This window comes from Schistocerca americana, chromosome 1, assembly GCF_021461395.2.
Source record: "Schistocerca americana isolate TAMUIC-IGC-003095 chromosome 1, iqSchAmer2.1, whole genome shotgun sequence".
NCBI classification, from domain to species: Eukaryota; Metazoa; Arthropoda; class Insecta; order Orthoptera; family Acrididae; genus Schistocerca; species Schistocerca americana.
This window is the reverse complement of record NC_060119.1, coordinates 1,128,104,714-1,128,125,446: the sequence shown is the minus strand read 5'-3', so window position 1 is coordinate 1,128,125,446 and position 20,733 is coordinate 1,128,104,714. Positions and strand designations below refer to the sequence as shown.

The window sequence follows — 20,733 nt, the reverse complement described above, 5'->3', positions numbered from 1 at the left end:
TCTGCTGCCACTTGTTAGCAAGTTCTTTCTGTCTTTGTAGGGCACTTTTCTCTCCCACATTTTATAGTTTCATAAATAGTGTTGATGGAAAACTGATTGAGTTTCACCTCATTTTGCCTCTCATGAGGTATCCAAAAGTTTCTAAAATTTGAATTTTGTATTCAGGTGGGTAAGTGTAGTCTGAAATGCCACAAGGTGTCTCCTTATACATTATGTGATCAAAGGTATCCAGACACCTGGCTGAAAATGACATAAAAGTTCATGGCGCCCTCCATCGATAAGCTGGAATTCAATATTCCACTCTCTCAGCATACATCCAGTCAGGTGCTGAAAGGTTTCTTTGCCAATGGCAGCCTATTCTTCACGGAGTGCTGCACTGAGGAGAGGTATCGACATCAGTCAGTGAGGTCTTGCATGAAGTCAGCGTTCCAAAACATCCCAAAGGTGTTTCTATAGTTTCAGGTGAGGACTCTGTGCAATCCAGTCGATTATAGGGATGTTATTGTCATCTAACCACTCCGCCACAAGCTGTGCATTATGAACAGGTGCTCCAACGTGTTGAAAGATGCAATTGCCATCCCTGAATTGCTCTTCAATGGTGGGAAGCAAGAAGGTGCTTAAAACATCTATTTAGGCCTGTGCTGTGATACCACACCGTAACACCACCAGCTCCGAATTTTACTGTTGTCACTACACATGCTGGCAGATGATGTCCACCGGGCATTCGCCATACCCACATCCTGCCATTGGATCGCCACATTGTGTGCAGTGATTCGTTCGTCACTCTTCACATTTTTCCACTATTCAGTCATCCAAAGTTTATGCTCTTTACACCATGCGAGACGTCATTTGGCATTTACCGGTGTGATGTGTGGCTTATGAGCAGCTGCTCGACCATGAAATCCAAGTTTTCTCACCTCCCGCCTAGCTCTCATAGTACTTGCAGTGGATCTTGATGCAATTTGGAATTCCTGTGTGATGGTGTGTATAGATGTCTGCCTATTACAAGTTACGAGCTTCTTCAACTGTCGGGTGTCTGTCAGTCGTCAGTCAACAGACATAGTCAACCTGTACGCTTTTGTGCTGTACGTGTCCCTCCATGTTTCCACTTCACTATCCCATTGGAAACAGTGGACCTAGGGATGTTTAGGAGTAAGTGACACCCAGTCGCCTGATCACGTGAGTTCCGAGGAGCGACCCATTCTGCTCTTCCACGATGTCTAATGACTACTGAGGTTGCTGATAAGGAGTACCTGGCAGTAGGTGGCAGCACAATGCGCCTAATATGAAAAATAAATGTTTTTGGGGGTGTCCGGATACTTTCGATCACATAGTGTACATACATCCTTCTAGAATCAGTGTTGCGAGTAGCTGCAGGACTAGTGGTTTGGTTAGTTGTTGGTGATTGTATTTCCATGTGTGATATTTGATGTTTGCTTGAGTTTTTAGTTACCTGATCTGAAAGAGAAGCAAGTTTTGTTTTAAACTTAGGAAAGGTTCTGGAGACAATACTTTACGTCAGAATCAGATTTAAGACTGCATAAACATATAAACATTTCAGAAAGAGTGAACATTGAATTGTGATGATGACTGTCTCTCTCTCTCTCTCTCTCTCTCTCTCTCTCTCTGTGTGTGTGTGTGTGTGTGTGTGTGTGTGTGTGTGTGTGTGTGTGTGTGTGTGTCAAAGGGAGTAGAGATATATATGTACTGTGTTATCTGTTTCAGAGTCCTATTGATGGTGAACTTTTCCAAATAAAGCATTTACTCATCTTAAGAGAGCAGATAGCTCCATTTCAAGTTGATTTTACCATCAAGGAAATGAGTTTGGATTTTAGCAAAATGAAAACTGCAGGTCAGTGTGAATTTTTGCGTCTGACTTTGTAAAGTGATGTGGTTGCAATTATTGGTCCCATGCACTTCCATTTTCAGTCAACGCGCTCCCTCATTTCGTTACTTCCAGTTTTTGCCATTTCTCACATGACCCTCCCCTCCACTCCCCTAACCTTAGACCCCTTCCCAAATTCAAGGAATAATATGCTTTCCACAGTAATCTTCCTCAAGTAATTACATTGATATAAATGGCACATTTTGTTGTTTTCTCATTTTTAAGACATTTGTATTCACTGTTCTGACAGTGATATATTTCAACAATTTCTCACTTTATCACTTAATCTTGTTCAAAAAGTTTTTATTGACTCTGATGATAATCTTTCTATGATCATTATTGGAAACAGAAGGAAAAAAAATTATTTAGTTGAACTATGTTGAAGTACAATCAGATAACTATGTGAATAACTTGTTTCTGTATTTCTCTGTTCAGCTTTCAGCCTTCTCCAAAAGAAGCGCCGCCTGTTTTCCCTGGGGACAAATAATGCACTGCTTGAGTTCTTGTTGGAAGGCACACCCCAAGTGAAGGAACAGCTGCTAGATTCTCGAAAGGAAGTAGACCGTCAGCTTAAAGCATCCTGTGAGGCTTTTATAAATCACGCCACATCACAGTTGGCGGATCCAGTTCTTGCATTTCTGCAGAAGGTATACAAAGCAAATTTTGACAAGTAATTCTATTTGTTATTCTCCCTGGACAGTGATAGTAGAAAAGTCTGGGCAATGAACCAAAAGTAAGTTACGAGAAGTCTTTCTTTTCAGCTTCCTCACCACATCCTCCTCCTCCTCCCCCGCCCCGAAGGTTCGGATAGAATTATCCACCCCTACCCCATTTCTACATAATTTTATATCTTTGATTTCTTCTGTGAACTGCTAAGTGTTCATTATCTTTCATAGTTTTCAAACATGGCTCTGTCATTCTAATTGTTATTCATTTGGTAATTAGTGATTCGTTAACTTTTTTGCAATGAGCTGATGATGCTTTATTATGAGTCAAAACATGAGGGCCATTTACTTAATGGCATGTTGGTCCATCTACCAGACACATTATTGCAGTGATGAGCACAGCACAAATTTGACAAGTCCTTGGTGTTTTCCTGGATGTATAGAGCACCAAATGCCTACAAACAGGTCACACAGTACCTGTAAATTATGAGCCTTTGGTTTGTGGGTGCGAGCTGGCACCTGATAGCTTTCTATATATGTTTCAACACATTCAGACCAGGTGAATTTTGTAGCAAAAATATCAACGTGAGCTCAGTAGCATGCTTCTGAAACCTCTGTAGCACAATTCTGGCCTCATGACTCGAACAGATATCTGCTGGAAGATACCATCACTGTCGGTGAAGACATCAACCTTGGAGGTATGCAAGTGGCCTCCAATGATGTTGGCATAGTTGACAGTTGGCGTGGTGCCTTCAGTTATCGATGCAGGTCCTGTGGAATCCCAGGTAAATGTCCCCAGAGTATAATACTGTCCCCACCAGCCTGCATTTGGGCAAGGTGCATGTTTCGAGCAACGGTTTGTCTGGATGATATAGTGTTTGGATTCGGCCATTGACCCATTGTAACAAGGAACATGATTCATCCAAACTGGCAACAATTTTCTGTTGATCCACAGTCCGTTCTTGATGTGGTTGGGTCAAATTCAGAACATTTAGAGGTCATCTGCTGCAGAACCTCGTGTTTGACAATATGCATGGGACAGTGTTCCAAAACATTTGTGCCTCCACCAACATAGTACTCAGTCATTAAATCTTCTGTATATTGCCAGCTACCGTGCTTCACACAGAGTGGGTAAGCCTCTGACTGTGTTGTGTGATGAGGCACGGACAATCAATACATTATCACCTACTCATTGTTTCACCACCCTTCAACCCCTTTCCATAGATGCATACAACAGTAGCACGCAAATACTCATTCAGTTCAGCATTTTCAAGACGCTTGTTTCCAGATGCTGAGCCGTAACAACCTCCCCTTTGTCAGTGTCGCTAATGTCAGTGGATTTCCACATTTGCCCGCCCTTATATTCAATAGAATGATTCCCTACTCATCTCTGTTCCACTTACATACTTTCCGTACTGTGTCATATGCCTGTAATAATGTCAGGTGATATTTGATCTTTTGTTGAGCAGTACATATGTTTATGAATAAGTTAGTCACATGTATATTTATATTTTTATTGACTAATACATATTTGATAGCATGAGCTCCATTGTTAGGGTACACAAATTTGAGGCTTCTTGTTGTGGCTTGGTGATGCAATTGTACTTCAATTTGGCAAGACTCTATGTCACTGTGTGTGTGGTGTATTTCATATACTTTATCTTCATCACACACACACACATCATCATAACAAAGTGCAACTGCAGTTATGTCAATAGCAGTCACACACCATGACTGTTATTTACCGTTTAATGTACAGTACATGACTTTGCCTAAATTTGTTGTCAGCCAGATTGGTGGACTTTCACCACATTTTATTGTTTCCTATAAACTCAGCAGACGGCATATCAAACGAAGTTGTATTGTAAAGAGTAAAACGAAGTGTTTACACTTTTTCTGTGCAATAAAATGTACTTCAGACTGAATCAGCAATAACTAATCTGTTCAGACACCTGCTATGAGAATGCACATATATAAGCACAATGAGCAGTGTGACAATGCAGCAACATTAAGCACCATGCCCACAGTTCTGCCTAACCACCATAGAATTAATATCAGAGAGCCAGAATCTGACTATTGTTAATATGGTCAATCAACACATTGTTCCTATCTGGCTCAAAGCATTTGCACCTATACGTATTAGTAAATTGTCTCCACCATGTTTTTGTGTGTCTATGTGAAGACCTCGGGTACTATTGTCGGAATTTTGATTCAGTTTTTACTAACAGACGGACTGATTAAGATAATTTATTACCACTACACCAGACAAGTCATCTGGCGTAGATAATTAGTGCTACCTTTATGGGTCACTAGTTGTTTCCTAAGGCAAAGAAATAAAAATATTCACAATTTGAAAAAAATACATTACTCATCATAGAAATGACCTGTTGAGTTGCTGACAGTCACAACAAGACTGTTACACGTGAGAGCTTTTGGCCAAAGGCTTCTGTGGCAAAGGAAACACACATGAGTCACACAAGCAAACACACCTCATGCACACAACTGCTACCATTGGCAGCTCCTACCAGAATGTGTCTGTCATGTGAATAGCAATATGGAATGGAATGGGGAAAGGGGTCGAGGTGGCAGGGTGTGGGTGGGGGGAAAGAAGAGCGCTGTCTGCATTAGGTGTGCAGGGACTCGATGGCGGCCCGATGAGACTATCATGTGCAGTGTCAGGAGGTGGTGCAGGGAGAGGAAAAAGTGTGGGAGTAGAAACGGAGAGGATCAGGAAAGGGGAAATGACTGGAGGGTGAATTGGCAGAGGGTGAGAGATAAGACTAGGGGGGAGAAGATAGGGCAGAGGGGCTGGATATTTTGTGTGGTGGGTCTGGGGGCAGTAGGTTGCCGTAGGTTGAGGTCGGGGTAATTTTGGGAGCAGTGGGTGTGTTACAAGGATAACGCCCATCTGCACAATTCAGAAAAGTTGGTGGTGGAGGGGAGGAATCAGATGGCTCGGGTAGTGAAGCAGTGATTGAAATCAAGCATGTTATGTTCAGCAGCGTGTTGTGCCAGTGTGGTCTGGTCTGCTCTTGGTCACAGTTTGCCAGTGACAGTTCATCCTGATGCACAGCTGGTTGTTAGTCATAGCAATGTAAAGAAGCTGCATAATGGCTGCAGCAGAGCTGGTATACGACGTTCCTGCTTTCACAGGTTGCCTGACCTTTGATGCTGTGACAGGACTGGAATAGGCGGGGTGAGTGGTTTGTTCAGGTTTTGCACATGGGCCTTCCACAGGGATATGATCATTGCGGCAAGGGGATGGGGTTGTGAATGGTGTACGGATGGACTATGATGTTGTGAAGGTTGGGTCAGCAATAAAACATCACTTTAACATGGGTGGGAAGGATCTTGGGTAGGAGTCCTTCCTTTCACTGCATGATGATAGATAGTCAAAGCTGTGATGAACAATGTGGTTCAGTTTTTCCAGTCCAGGTTGGTATCAGGTGACGAACGGGGCACTCTTGTAGCTGGCCTTTGGGGGTGCTCCCTTCTCACCCTGCCCCCTACATCCCAACACAGTGTCACTGGCAATCTGGTCAGGCCGCCAACTAGTCCCTGCACCCCCTGCCAAACAGTGCTCTTCTCTCCCCCCACCCGTACCCTGCTATCCTGCTGCTGCCCTGCCCCACTCCAGAGTGGTGTTCATGTGACGGTTGCTCTCTGACCAGAGGTGCCGGTGGTAGTGGTCTTGTGTGCATGAGGTCGCTTTTGTAAATGTTTCATTTGTTGAAGAAAGCTTTGGCCGAAAGCTATATTGTGTAACAATCTTTTCGTTGAGCCTGTCTGCAACTCAATAGGCCATCTTTATGGTGAGTAGCAATCTGTCATTTGCCAAATATTGTCAATGTTCCAACCTGGAGATCCCATCGTTTAATATTCACAGTTCATGAGAAGCAAGATTGTGATTGTAATTTTAATGATTAAAACCATAATTTGATTCAACTGTGTATGCATGAACAAAATTATTTTATTGAATTTTTAAATAGTTACTGTCTTTGATCCCATGTGGTCACAAGCAAGTTGCTGTTTGGTTTGGTGGGAGAGTGCAGTAGTAGGTCCTCATGTATCTATGAAATGTGCATAAATGTTGGGACTTCAAACCCATTCTCATTGCTGTTCAGATTTACCATCACTTGAATATGGTGTGTAATTTGATCAGATAACTATTTTCAGAAATTTCTTCTTTGGAAAAATTAAAAGCAGATGATCACACTTAAGTGAGGAATAACTTGTCTTCCATTGGACATGTGGCAACATAAATCTCGCAGAGGGAGTATTTTTAGCATTATGCTACAGAGTTAAGAAATTTTATCTGGGACCTGCTTAAAATTTATCCCTGGTATTTCACTGAGCTCCTACAGAGTATTGATTATGCTGTATAACGTGTCAGCTTCTTCAAATAAGTAGCTGCATTTTTCTGTGGCAGTGTATTCAGCTGGAACAAAAAAGTACCATACCAGTTCACCACCACCCAAATCTGTTAACAGTGAGTGGAACATTTAGTAGATTGTTTTGGATGTAAAAATACACCATGTGATCAAAAGTATCCGGACACCCCCAAAAACATAAATTTTTCATATTAGGTGCACTGTGCTGCCACATACTGTTAGGTACTCCATATCGGCTACCTCAGTAGTTATTAGACATTGTGAAAGAGCAGAATGGGTGGTTCCACAGAACTCGTGACTTCGTACATGGTCAGGTGATTGGGTGTCACTTGTGCCATACATATGTATGCGAGACTTCCATGCTCTTAAACATCCGTAGGTCCAATGTTTCCAGCGTGATAGAGAAGTGGAGACGTGAAGGGACATTTACAATACAAAAGCGTACAGGCCGACCTTGTCTGTTGACTGACAGACCGCCAACAGTTGAAGAGGCTCATAATGTGTAATGAGCAGACATCTATCCAGACCATCACACAGAAATTCCGAACTGCATCAAGATCCACTGCAAGTACTATGACAATTCAGAGGGAGGGGAGAAAACTTGGATTTCATGTTCGAGCGGCTGCTCATAAGACATAGATCACACTGGTAATTGCCAAACAATGCCTTGCTTGGTGTAAGGATCGTAAGAGTTGGACGATTGAAAAGTGGAAAAACGTTGTGTGGAGTGACAAGTCCCGGTACACAATGTGGCAATCCGATGGCAGGGTGTGGGTATGATGCATGTCCGGTGAACATCATCTGCCAGTGTGTGTAGTTCCAACAGCAAAATTCAGAGGTGGTGGTGTTATGGTGTTGTCATGTCTTTCATGGAGGGGGCTTGCACCCACTGTTGTTTTGCTTGGCACTATCACAGCACAGTCCTACATTGATGTTTTAAGCACCTTCTTGCTTCCTACTGTTGAAGAGCAAGTCAGGGATGGCGATTGCATCTTTCAACACAATTGAGCACCTGTTCATAATGCATGGCCTGTGGCGGAGTGGTTGCACAACCACCACCACCACCCTGTAATGGACTAGGCTGCACAGAGTCCCCACCTGAATCCTAGAGAAACACCTTTGAGATGTTTTGGAACGCAGACTTCGGGCCAGGCCTCACCGACAGACATAGATACCTCTCCTCAGTGCAGCACTCTGTGAAGAATGGGCTGCCATACCCCTAGAAACCTTTCAGCACCTGATTGGATGTATGCCTGCAAGGTTGGAAGCTGTCATCAAGGCTCAGGGTGGGCCAATACCATATTGAATTCCAGTATTACCGATGCAAGGTGCCACTAACTTGTATGTCATTTTCAGTCAGGTGTCCGGATACTTTGGATCACATAATGTACATGCATTCTTTTAATTTTTGTAGTGCATATGTAAAATATCCCCACTGCATGACTGTCATCAGATAATCTTATAATGCTCATTGCATATTTTAGAATTGCTACTACATAACCCTGCAAGATAAACAGTTCCATATCTGAGAGGAAATGGGTCAGAAGTCCAATTTTTGCAGTTTGGACTTGTTACCATACTTGTAATATGCACACAGTATCCAGTTTAGGACATGTTAAAAGGGTGCATGTCCATTTAACACTTTCTGAATTGGCCATGGGGTGGAACTGGACTACTGCCCTTCTTCTCCACATGAAGCAGTGTGGGTATTACATCAGAACTGCAGAAATTGGACTTGTGTGTCTTTACAGATCAGTCGCAGAGTTTCTGAACAAAGTGTCTTGCACACAGTAGCCAGGTGCCACATTGTGTTACTACGACAGTATGATGTCAGCTGTTGCCAGTCCTGACACACATTGTGAATGTGCAATACAACTTTATATAAAATGTGTTTTGTACGCATTTTTCTAAGCGTACGCTGGTGGTGTATTTTACCATTCTGTTACAGGCACAAGTATTCTCCAGCATGAGTGCAGAAGTACAGAATGTAAAACTCTCACAACAACCATTTGCACATCCAGCAGCAGTTAGTGAAATTGTTGCTGAGACAAAACGACTTATAAAAGCAAAACTGCCAAATGTCCAGCGCAGCATGCAGCTCTACTTGGCAAACCGGGAGACTGAGTTCATACTTTTCAGGCCAATAAAGGTATGCTGTCACATAACTAACTATTGAAATGACTTAAGAACATATAAGTGAACAACACTGGACACAATAATGTGGTTGTATTTCTGTTTCCAGAGAGAAACGTGTTCCAAAATTATTTAGGTAACTAATAGAGAAGTTGAAGTACTTGCTATTTACTTTTTCCGTATTTTTGTAGCATCTACATTGTGTATTATCTCCCCCAACCATTTGTTGTTTGTGCGTGGCCAAGGAAAAACATTTGGTTTCAAAGTATAAATGTGTCTGATGTTGCTTGCACATAAGTATCATTCCACTCACAATGACAGTTTTTGATCTAGCGTATTTATAACTTATTTCTTTCACTTTATTACAGTTTGGTCATAAATAATGTCATTGTATGAACATGGTTTCTGTCAGCAAACAGGGACCAAATGAAGTGGTGTTGTGGTCCAGGACTCTTATTTGAGAAGAGGGATTCATACCTCTATCTAGCCATTCAAATTTTAGTTTTCCATTGTTTCTCTAGATCACAACAAACAAATTGAGAGAAATGAATGTGGTGAATAAATGAATTATCTATTGATAAACGTAGTACATAAATAAATATGTCCTTGCCTTAATAGGTCACAGGAAAATTTTCCTGTTGATATAGTGTAAAAAAGGTCATATGGTTGAGTCAAAGAAAGAAAATGTTATACACTTACTTTGAACTTTTGATGTTTCAGTTCCAGGTAAAGTAAAATTTTCAAGTCGCTGGTGCAATATGGGTGAATGTATTGTATAAATGTGCTTTTGGTGCTGTCATTCTAATCTTTAAACTTGAATCTCTTCATCCTTGTTAACTAAAGAATTTGCAGCATTAATAACAGGATCTTGCTCTTTTGATGTTTAACATTTCCCTCATTCAGTAGGGACCTGAAAAATTCAGATTTTATGATAAATGTGAATTCTGTCTCAAAATGTGAAAATAGGAAATTACGTAATAAATGCTATTTCATAGTGAATTGTATCCAGATTAACTATTTTATCAGGCTTAGTTAGAAATAGTTTTATTTTCTGCATCTTAATGTCAAAAATGTATTCAGTTTTTAGTTACTGGTATTGCACATCATCTAATGAAGTCCAGTTTGGAAAGATAGTGCTCAATGATTGAGAGGCACATAATTGTGGATGGTTGAATGGTCTGGTCTGTATAAGGTACGTGCTATGTAATGCAACATAGCACCTTAGACCAAATATACCCATACATTTGTCTGCTAGATATAGTTCAAAAGTTGGTAAACACAGACACTTTAACACAGCAATTTTTGGGTGACAGGTGTTTAGAACTGTGGTTGCACGAAATAGCAGTAGAGGTCAAACCTGAACTATCACACTTACGACATTGCCAACCTCAGCAAGCAATTGTGTGGTAGTTGTTGCTGAACGCTTCGTGTTGTTGTTGTTGTTTTTTGTGTGTGTGTGTGTGTGTGTGTGTGTGTGTGTGTGTGTGTGTGTTCATTCATTCATTTATGCTTTCAGATGACCAACAGTTTATGATGTCTGCAGTCTGCACTATAGCGACCAGAAAGCAAAACCTGTCAACATATTTTGACAGCACCGAAATTCTGCCACTAAAGTGCGAGTAGAATTAATTTCGACAATGTAGGAAAAGACAGATTGCTACTTACCATGAAGAAGACAAGTTAAAATGCAGACAATTAAGACACTTACATTGCGTTGCCACCGCTGCCAACCCATCCACCAGTCTTTCCCCTCTCCTCTCCTTTTGTGCTCCTTTTTTTTCCCCTCCTCCCTGCCCCACAAGTCCCAACGCTGTGCCTGTTGCCATTCTAGTCCCTGCACATTCCACCAGACAGCGTTCGTCTCTCCTCCCACCTGTACACTACTATCCCTTCCCCTTCTCCATCCCATCCAGATTGCTGCTTGCACCCCACATAATAGTTGCATTCTGGCCAGATATGCTGGAGTTGGCAGTCTTGTGTGCATGAGATGTGCTTTCTTGTGTGTATGAATGGTGTGTGTTTCTCTTCTGCTGATGAAGGCTGCAGCCGAAAGCTTTATGTAAATGTCTTTAATTGTGCCTGTCTGCAACTTACTTGTCTCCTTTACAGTAAGTAGCAATCTGTCTTTTCCTATATTGTTGATATTCCTACCAGAATTTCCATTGTTGAAATTATTGTCTGTTCTACTTCTGTGCAGAGTTTCTTGTCGGTTCTATCTCTAGCATTGTCAAGTACAGTTCGGATACAAGAGCCCACAAAAGGTTAAAATTAATATGCTGCAGATTTTGTAATTAATGAATTGGGTGAGAAAAGAAAAAAGGCAAGTTAAACCTGAAATAAAAGGAGCAATCAGTTCACTGGTGAGAAAATGCTGCTGCTTCTCAGCAGAAACAGACATTTATTGAAAGCTTAAATAGAGCCAAAAGAAAAAGACAAGCAGAGAATGTTTGGGAAAAAAGTGCTTAATTGCAAAATGGAACATTCCAGTCAAAAAGCTAATCAATCTCGTCTTTTATTGTTTTAACAGTCAGTTTCAAAGCACTAAGGCCTCATCTTCAGTTACATGGTGTGGCAACCTTTTAAATTTGTACATCTAATAAGAAAAAATTCTATTTGTGAATTCTGCCAGAAATAGGTGCTACATTTTTGGGTCTCTGTCAGTTTTCCGAGGCCAATTGTATCCAAGTCTACTGCATATCACACTAAGTGCACTGTTAGCTCTATGTTCTGTATTTTTGTGATTAGTGTGATCTTATCGTAAAATTAGTGTTTTATATGGAACTGCAGGCTTTCTCAGCAAATTTTGTTCTTGAAATCTTTTCAGGGCATCAGTTGAATTGGGGCATCATCTCATACCATCATTTCAGAAAGTTGCCTATTCAAGTCTTCAGGCAAAATGTTTGATTCTTGAGGCTGAACTGTCTTGTGTAGCCACTGGACTGCAGACCAGGCAAGTTAGTTGTGACTCCTGAAGGGAGTGTCTCAGTCTCGTTGCCTGTCCATCTGTCTTCAAAGAGACCGTGGAAATAAGAGTACAAAACACTTTCGTCAACCTGGACAACAGGTTTCAAGTAAGCTCTGAGTGGGATCAGGCGAGAGTGAAAATCCACCAAGAAGCTCCAGTCCTAAAGCAGTGGTGGAAGGGAACAGAATTAGCAAGCGACACCACGACTTGATGCTCATACCCCTGCTGCCCCCCCCCCCCCCCCCCCCCTCATCCAGTCAGGTGGTCTCCACCACACACACTCCTCCGCAGGCACACAATTGACTTGGCTGTTATGCACTTGGCAGGAGAGTCTGGAGTTGAGCGGCTATAAAAGATCAGATGCCACAGGACCCTGAAATTTGCAAGTAGGAAACTGGTTAAAGGATTTTGATAAGAAGATACTGCCATTCGGCTGATATCCTGAGATTATTTAATCAATAGTATTTAGATGTTTGTAAAAATCATAAGACAGAAAAGGCTAACATCTACTTACCTTCAGGAGCCACAACTTGCAGTACTGCTGACAGGAACGCTTGAAATAAAAACATTATACTTAGCTTTTGAAACAGTAAGTTCCTTCTTCAGGAAAGAAAGAGAAATTTGTTGGGGTGGATTGGAAAGGGGGACTGACAGGTCTCTCTGAACCTAATTGTGTTTGTTTGTTTACTTTTATTAGGATCGGGTCTACATACAAGTCCGTCTTATAGTACCTTTCTAGTAAAACTTATAATTACAACCACTTAATTTTAGTACATACAGAGTACATAGTAGCTGGTAATTACATCTTTCCAAAAGAGAAAGATTAATTTGTAAGTTTCTGCATCTTATGACATGAAGACATTAATAGGAAGTTAGTTTGTTTGTTTGTAGTATCTTGCACGAAGGCAGTAACCAAATGCCGTACCACACACACAAAGAATACATTCATTTTGATGCTGAGTCACACAAACATGTTGGCGAGTGGCCAACACCAGTCCTATAGGTGATTGGCAAAGCTTGTGTGACAGAAAGGCACCTTTATCATGTGCTAAAGGTATCGCCTGCTGCATGTTCAGTTCATAAAACATGATCTTCTGGGGTATCACATTAAGGTACTGACACCCTCCACCTCCATGTACTTTCCCGGTATTCTTTTTGTGCATCATATATCCTCACGTCATGTCCGGGGATGTAGTTGAATGTGCTGAAATCAGGGATAAGTAAGTGCTCATTGTATGCACAATGACCTTTGTGAAGATGTCCACATATTCACTTTGTTGGAGGCTTTCAGGGTGTGACTGAAACAGAGAAAGTGTGCTGAAGTTCCATAATGCTGCAGGTCAACAACTGTTTGCATTATGTTCATAAGATGATCGCTGTGTTCCTCTGTATTGCTGGGCTGTTAGAATTGATGAGCCATTTATGATACCGATCTAGTTCAGTCCAAAGTAGCTTTACAAACTGGAGAGTTTGCACAATTGTCTCTGCCTGTGTCTGTCGTCAACACTGATATATTATGAGAGGAAGAGGAGTAGTCTGACTGTTCCACTTTGAAATCAGAACAAAAGAAGTAGATGGGTATTGAATGAATTGAGTAGCTGAAAGTAAGTGCAGATTTGTCCAGTGAACTTGACAGTAAGGAAGCAGTTACTATTGAGCAGTGTACTTTTAGTACACTTTTAGTATTTTTAGTTTGAAGAGGCAAATAATGAGTCCAGTGGAGCTCACATAGCTCAGTTAATTTCTGAGAAATTGGGGGAGGAGGGGGCAGCAGGCAATGTTTGCATTCTCTGCAACTTTCAGTCCACCAGCAACATGTAGCAAATATCAAGAGGCATCTCCACTGCTTCCAAGAGTAGACCATAGGCTGTTTTGAATGCATTGATCCAGTACAGATTACAATGCAGCAGTTCGGTTTTTAGTCCAATGTGGCATGCACCAGTGATCATCAAAGGTTGAATTTTGTGGCAGTTACTCTCCACTAAGTAAAGGCACCTTCTGTCTGACCCATGAATGTATCTCGTACGTTGTGAGGGTATTTTGTGTTTATATGCCTCTTGACTTTCTTCTCTCGCCCTAAGTTTGAAAGAGGCCCTTAGAGAGGATGAGATTTAAAGGTACTGCAGTAGCAAGCACTGTGATTTCTGCACTTGAAGATGGTAGAAGGGCCATTGAGAAGATGAGATAAATATAAAAATTAATTAAAAGGGGAAGAAAGATACAAGGTAGGATGAAAAATTCAAAAATTAAAGAGAGAAAAAGGGGGGGATCAGAAAAATCATAGTGATAAAGTAATAAAAAAACATAAATTCCTTGTGAACACAATGTAAGTAGATTTGGCAACGCCAACATTGAAAATGGAGATTCGCAAGTGCCACTCAGTTCGATTGTCTTAATCATAAAAATTGCTGTAGAAGTGTTGCCATATTTGCATTTGCAGTATTCTCAAATAAAGACGATCAGCAATAATCAGTATTTTATAAAGAACAGTTACAAAGTGTTTATTCAGTTCAGATGAAAAAAGAATATCTCATTGCATTACTGTATTTTACTTCGAAGTTACTTCACTTGATACCTGTGTAGTGAACACGATGTCTGCTGTAGTTCAGAGATGTACGAGTACATGTTTTGTTGAAAAAAATTAGTAACCTAACCTTTAGCTAAATCAGTAATTTGCCTATGTATCGTCCATAAAATAATCATCATAAGTATATTGTTTCAGAGTATATAACACTTCAGAGAAAGTCATGAATTTTTCATTGATCACCTGCCTGTAAACAATCTGTTTAGACTACAAAATATGGTGTATTGGAGTGAAATGCAGTTGTCGTCCCTTCACATGCCTGTGTTTAATGTGTAACTGCAGGATATTTCATCGTTCTGTCTGTGCTAGTTATTGTTCAGTGCTGTATTGAGTAGAAGGTTGTGTTGCATGGTTTGTAAAGTTTGAGATGGCAGAGCTAGAGGAGCAGCATATGTGCATTTCATTTTCCATGAAACTTGAGCAAAACTTTTGCAGAGACCCACCAAATGATGCAGGAAGCCCACAATGGTGAGTGCTTAAGCCATACTCAGTGCTATGAATGGTTCACATAGTTCAAAAATGGCCGGATGGTGCACATGCATGTTACTTACTTCCACAAGCAGTAATCATCATAATACATCGAAAAATACTGCCCATTTTGCCTCGTACTGATATCTTCTGAGACACATTAGTTGAACACTTTACTACACGGCTCTGAAAAGCGTGTTCATTGGTCAAGTACCCTTTAATACAAAAATTTGTATTCCTTCAATCCACCTGCAACAAAATCTTATCTTCAGATTTTTGCCACATTTTCGAGCATTCCACCCACTGTGGGCTGAAGTAAGTCATAACAAAGGGATGCACGGGGCAGCTTTTATTGTGGAAAGGGTTGCAGGATTAGCAAATTTGTTATATAGAGGATATTGGTATGGGAATGCCATAAAATTTGACAAAAAAGGTAAGAGAGCAGTGAATTGTGACTGGTGGATATTAGGATGAGATGATCTCAGTTCATGCGTCGATGAAGCTGCAATTAAAATTGCTGTGTGGCTGACAGATGGCGGTGGTAGGGAGCAGAGTTGCTGGCTCATACACAAGCAGCCAGGTGCTCATGAGATCAAAAGTAGCACGACACCAAAAAAGAAACAGTATGTGTTTTGGTTGGGAAGAGAAGTTAAGCTGTTGCAGGAAGTGGATTAGTTCTTCACCACACGTCCAGACCACAAAAATTTCCACTAATCTGTATTGTGTAAAGGATGAGCCAGACAGTAGGGGAGTTTACTTTATTATATGAGCTTTCAAACGGTAAATTCATTTTTTCATTACGGCCAAGCCACAGCTGACAGTGTTAGCTGCCTGTAAATTCTTTCATCCCACAGTCCAGCAACAGGAAGTCAGCACCATGGAAGGGCACCTTGGCCACGCGCCTCCCTCGCGTGCTGACGAGGTAACGCCGCCCCAAGCGTCGCTTAGCGGGCAATGCTCTGGAAAGTTCCATTGCCACCCCCACGGGTTTCTTGGTTCTGACCAATCAGGGCGGAGGAAGCCGCGTGATCCGTCGAATATACGCGGCCGCCCGTCACTGGGCCCACTCTCTTGTACTCTTGTCTTCTCACTATCTTGGACGTGTGCCCTGTAGCAGTGAACATCCCCCGCTTCTACCGGTGCTGCGGTGCTGGGGACTTAGTTTTCGCAGCCAGCATGCCTGCCGCTCGGACTGGTCCGATTGGCAGACGCCAACTTTCGTTAGCTTCGCAAACTGTGTTTCGTCAAACTCTATGCTCTGGCTCACCGTCGCCTCCCTAGGCCTGGTTATGTGACCCATTTTTAACAAGCTTTCGCCAATAAATGACCTTTGTCTAAATATTATCCTATTCATTCCATAACGCCCACTGCCTGCCCATAGGCCCATCCTGTACAATTGAGTGAGGGGCTTTTAGGAGCTTGTGAAAAGATAGGCAGAGGTTGGGGATGTACTTCTTGTTCCCATAGCTGTTTCCCTGATTTGTCTGTAGGACTGGACCCCAAAGATGAAGCAGACAGATGTCTCACATTGCTGTCCTGAGATTTTTTGTGTTACTCCCTAACTGGGTAAAACCACTAGAATTTCTGTACAAGGTACCTTTCACACTAATGGTGTAATAATATGCACTTTTTTATTATTTCAGAACAATGTGTTAGCATTACTGGCACGCTTGGAGCAGATTCTTGCAAATGGCGGATACTCAGCTGAAGACCTCTTAGTAATTGCTTGTCCTACACCAGAACAGGCAGCTGTCCTCCTTTCATCAGCATCATTGATGCCTGGAGATTCAGTTCGTGAGGAGCAGCTTGACGCAACAACGTAGTGGTGATAACTGCTTTCATGTACTCTTATATAAGCCAAATTTATCTTTTTTGCTAGTGAATGTTGGTGATCTCAAAAGTTATATCTGATGAGAATTAATACACATGAAACTAAAGAACCAACATTCTTCCTGGCTGTGCTTTTATTACCTAAGATATAATATCACCTGTTTGTATTTAAAATTTAAGTTGACATGTAATTAGTATTCTGAGCATATTATCAGTATTGACTAAAAGTAAATGGCATAAGAATTTTGAAAGTAAATTAAATTATAATTATTTCTTACCAGTTGATAAATTCTTATGCATGCAGTCTTGCCAGTTCTGAAAACAGCAGTTTAGTCTGGACTGTTGTGTCAAGTACAAGAAAAGGTGATGTAAAAGGAATTATATAACACTTGGCAGCTTTTGTATCACATAAACAAAACATGAATAGAATCCATCACCATCAATAGAATATGCTGGATAGAACAAATGCCATGTAGAATTCTACAATTCCATGTCAGAAGATCAGAAATGTGATATGGCTACTTTCATTTACTTATCTCACAGCACAATAAAAATGGATTTACTCGAGGCAAAAATTGCTACTTGTACAAGACAGTACTGATTCCGTGCTTGTAAACAACATAAGAGGCAGTTTATATTATGTCTTTACTCATAGATTTGGTTTTCCACTGTGTAAAACAAGTGTCAACACAAATGGAAATAATAACTAGTCAATACATATTGTGAGAGCATTAACATAATAAAAGCAACTGTTTCAAGGTGTAACAAGAAATTGAAATTTCAGGATGTTTAAGGGAGAGGGATGAATGTACACATTCGCACATGAGAACAACATTTGACTGAAATCCTTCAAACTGAAGGAATCATACAACAGTCATATGTTCAATTTAAAATCAATAAACATATTGAGATTTGTGACACGGGGATGTCTGTAATCTCTCAATTATGTAAAACCACAGAGTTGTCTGTATTAGGTTTACAAAAATATATTTTGTCCCTGATGGTTAATGTAGCTCTTGCAAACTTACAAATCGTGTAGACTTTTATGAAAAGTTGGCACTTGCAATACACAAGTTTTTGCTGCTATGTCACTGCCAGCTGCTCTTCAGTATCTTAGCAAGAATATGTTTGTATGTTTGCCTTAAAATTTTATGACCAGGAATGCTGTGTGTAAAGTTGCCTTATATGTAAGTTATTGTACTTTAAATACTGTGGTGCTGTGTGAATGGAAAAAATAGTTAATTTGTACAGTGATGATAAAAAAGAAATGATTTTCAGAAATAAAGTTACTGTCTTTGTAGAGCATTTCACGTGGGCTGATACTGTGTGCCAGACTAAGACTTAAAATGCAGATACCTGCCTATTGGGGAGAGTTCTGAGTTCATCTCAGCAATGAGTGAAAGCTCCAACTTGTAACTGCATCTTTCCATTGCACTGAAACTCGCCACTGGCTTTTCCAAATCACAGAGAATGGATGTTGTGAAGAGTTTGGCTTTTCCACAGGATTAAGGCCATTACTTTTACTTTGTATTGAGTATATTGTGTGATCTGAATAAAATTTGTTTGGTTAAGAAGGTAACTTTCCTAACTCGCATAACTTAAAAGGTAAATATCCCAGCACAAAAAGCTAAAACTGAATAAACATTATTTTAAAATATTGTGTTACATTGCATTACATGAAATGCTCTTTGTTCCATCACCCATCAAGGTCATTGTGTAAAACACTACCTCAGACTCATAAACAAGATATTATTTTGCAAAATAAGCAAAATCATTTGCTTGAAACAATAGTCAGTTAGTTAGTGTGCAGTACTTAGTTCTATTTCCCAAGATTGACAATGCTATGTCAACATTCATTCTTCCCTTAATCATCGTCAAAGTGTAAAAATGAAATTTTGACAAAGCCGTTAAAACCAGCAGATAGAAGGGGGCCAACCCGTAGACACGCTAATTTATTTTTGGTGTGCCTGTGTTGCAGTAGTCCAGTGCTAGAACTCCACAGTGATCAAATGATGCACTACAGTGCTGAAAGTGGGTTGCATGTAAGAGCAAAGGCAGATTACGAAATACTGATCATTCCTGCTGTTTATCAGTAAGTGTGAAAAATCAAAGACATTTGAGCTGTGTAAAAAAAAGAAAAGTTATACATCAAATTTGGCAGTACAAGAAATGCTGAGTCACAGATAGGCACAACAAAAAGACTGTTCCACATAAAGCTTTCAGCTCATAAGGCCTTCGTCAAAAATAGACAACAAACACACACTTTTATGCAAACGCAACTCTCACACACGACTGCAGTCTAAGGCAACTGTAGCCATACTGCAAGCAGCGGCGCCAGTGCATGATGAGAGTTGCGACTGGGTGGGGGTGAAGAGGAGGCTGGGGCGAGGAGGGGGAGGGATAGTAGGGTAGGGGTAGCAGCCAGAGCAGTGCTGCTAGGGAGTGCACGGGGACAACGTGGAGAGGGTAGGGCCTATGTGCAGTCGGGAGGTTAGGTGGACGGCAAGTTCCCATTCCAGCGCTACACAGCCCTCATTCCATCATCGCACCCAATCCTTTTACTTCTCTTGTTTTCCACTACCCCCTCTCCCCAACTCTCCCTTGCTGTCCGTCTAACCTCCCGACTGCGCATAGCTGCTCTACCCTCTCCACCTTGTCCCCGTGTGCTCCCTAGCAGCACTGAACTATCCACCACACCTGCCCTACTATCTCTCTCCCTCCCTGCCCCAGCCTCCTCCAAAAACCCACCCAGTCGCCACTCCCATCATGCATTGGTGCTGCTGCTCGCAGTGTGGCTACAGTTGCCTTAGACTTGCAGTAATTTGTGTGCGAGTTCCATTTGCGAGTGTGTGTGTGTGTGTGTGTGTGTGTGTGTGTGTGTGTGTGTGTGTGTTGGATAGGTATTTGAACAGTTGTTGTGCACAAAGGCAGAGATTTACAGGTAAGTGACATTGATAGTGTGCAGAGCAGACACCTCTCCATACATTTGGTTTCAAGTGTTTGATGTGTGGCCTTCCATTGTTAGTTTCCAGTGGCTACTTCAAAGATTTTGTTTGTGCAGGTAGTTTTTAGTATCCAACAGTGATTCAGATTCCCCACTCACCCTTCTTGTCGATTTGGAGGAAAGGTCAGAGATACTCAAGCTTTGTACCATGGCCGCAACTTACTCCTGTTGATGGCAACACTTCTGCCATAGGCATATCATGTGGGCCCATTCACTGATGTGAAAGTCCATAAATACTGTAGCCCCTATAAAATCCCCTCCTCACATATTATTGGTGTGTATATGCGCCAGGACAACTGGGAATTTTTTCATTCTCAAAAAAACTCAGGAACTTTTTAGACTTCCAGACATTTTTCCTTGTTTAATTTTCAGGTTAAATTTTTGTAATTTTGGCTACTAAGAACCTATTAACAAAGAATTTTACTTCAGCCCACTACTGCAGCAGGAAGACAAACTAGAAAATAACACCAAAATAAAACTTCAGTTGCAAAAAAAGCACCATTTATATCAATAAAACACAATGCGCACACACAAGCGTCTGCCGACAGCAAAATGTGTCAAAAGCTTTAGGATGAAGACTGTGTAGTACTGTGTAACAATAAACTGCGTTAGATGAGCATGATGTCACAACTGTTTACTTTTCTAAAGGGCCCCACACACGAGTGACAAATCGTAGTGATCCGTCACATGGGTAGCCGATCGCTTTGTAGTTCGCAGTTAATCTGATGGATTCAATGCAATCCAACCGAAGGCTTCGTTGACTCTGTTAACGGTCATGGGCGCAGAAGGAGACTTTCCTTCTCATCCC

At 41.2% G+C, this 20,733-nt stretch overlaps 1 protein-coding gene across 1 annotated transcript in view; it reads left to right on the top strand.

The window, feature by feature from the left end:
• Positions 1–18,495, top strand: part of LOC124619126 (conserved oligomeric Golgi complex subunit 3) — a 108,177-nt gene extending 89,682 nt beyond the window's left edge. The window contains exons 12-15 of the mRNA XM_047145403.1: positions 1,726–1,852; positions 2,321–2,532; positions 8,890–9,090; positions 16,735–18,495. Coding sequence (XP_047001359.1) covers positions 1,726–1,852; positions 2,321–2,532; positions 8,890–9,090; positions 16,735–16,914 — 720 coding nt within the window. The 3' untranslated portion in view covers positions 16,915–18,495. The remainder of the gene's footprint in view (positions 1–1,725; positions 1,853–2,320; positions 2,533–8,889; positions 9,091–16,734) is intronic.
• The last annotated feature ends 2,238 nt before the right edge of the window (positions 18,496–20,733 follow it).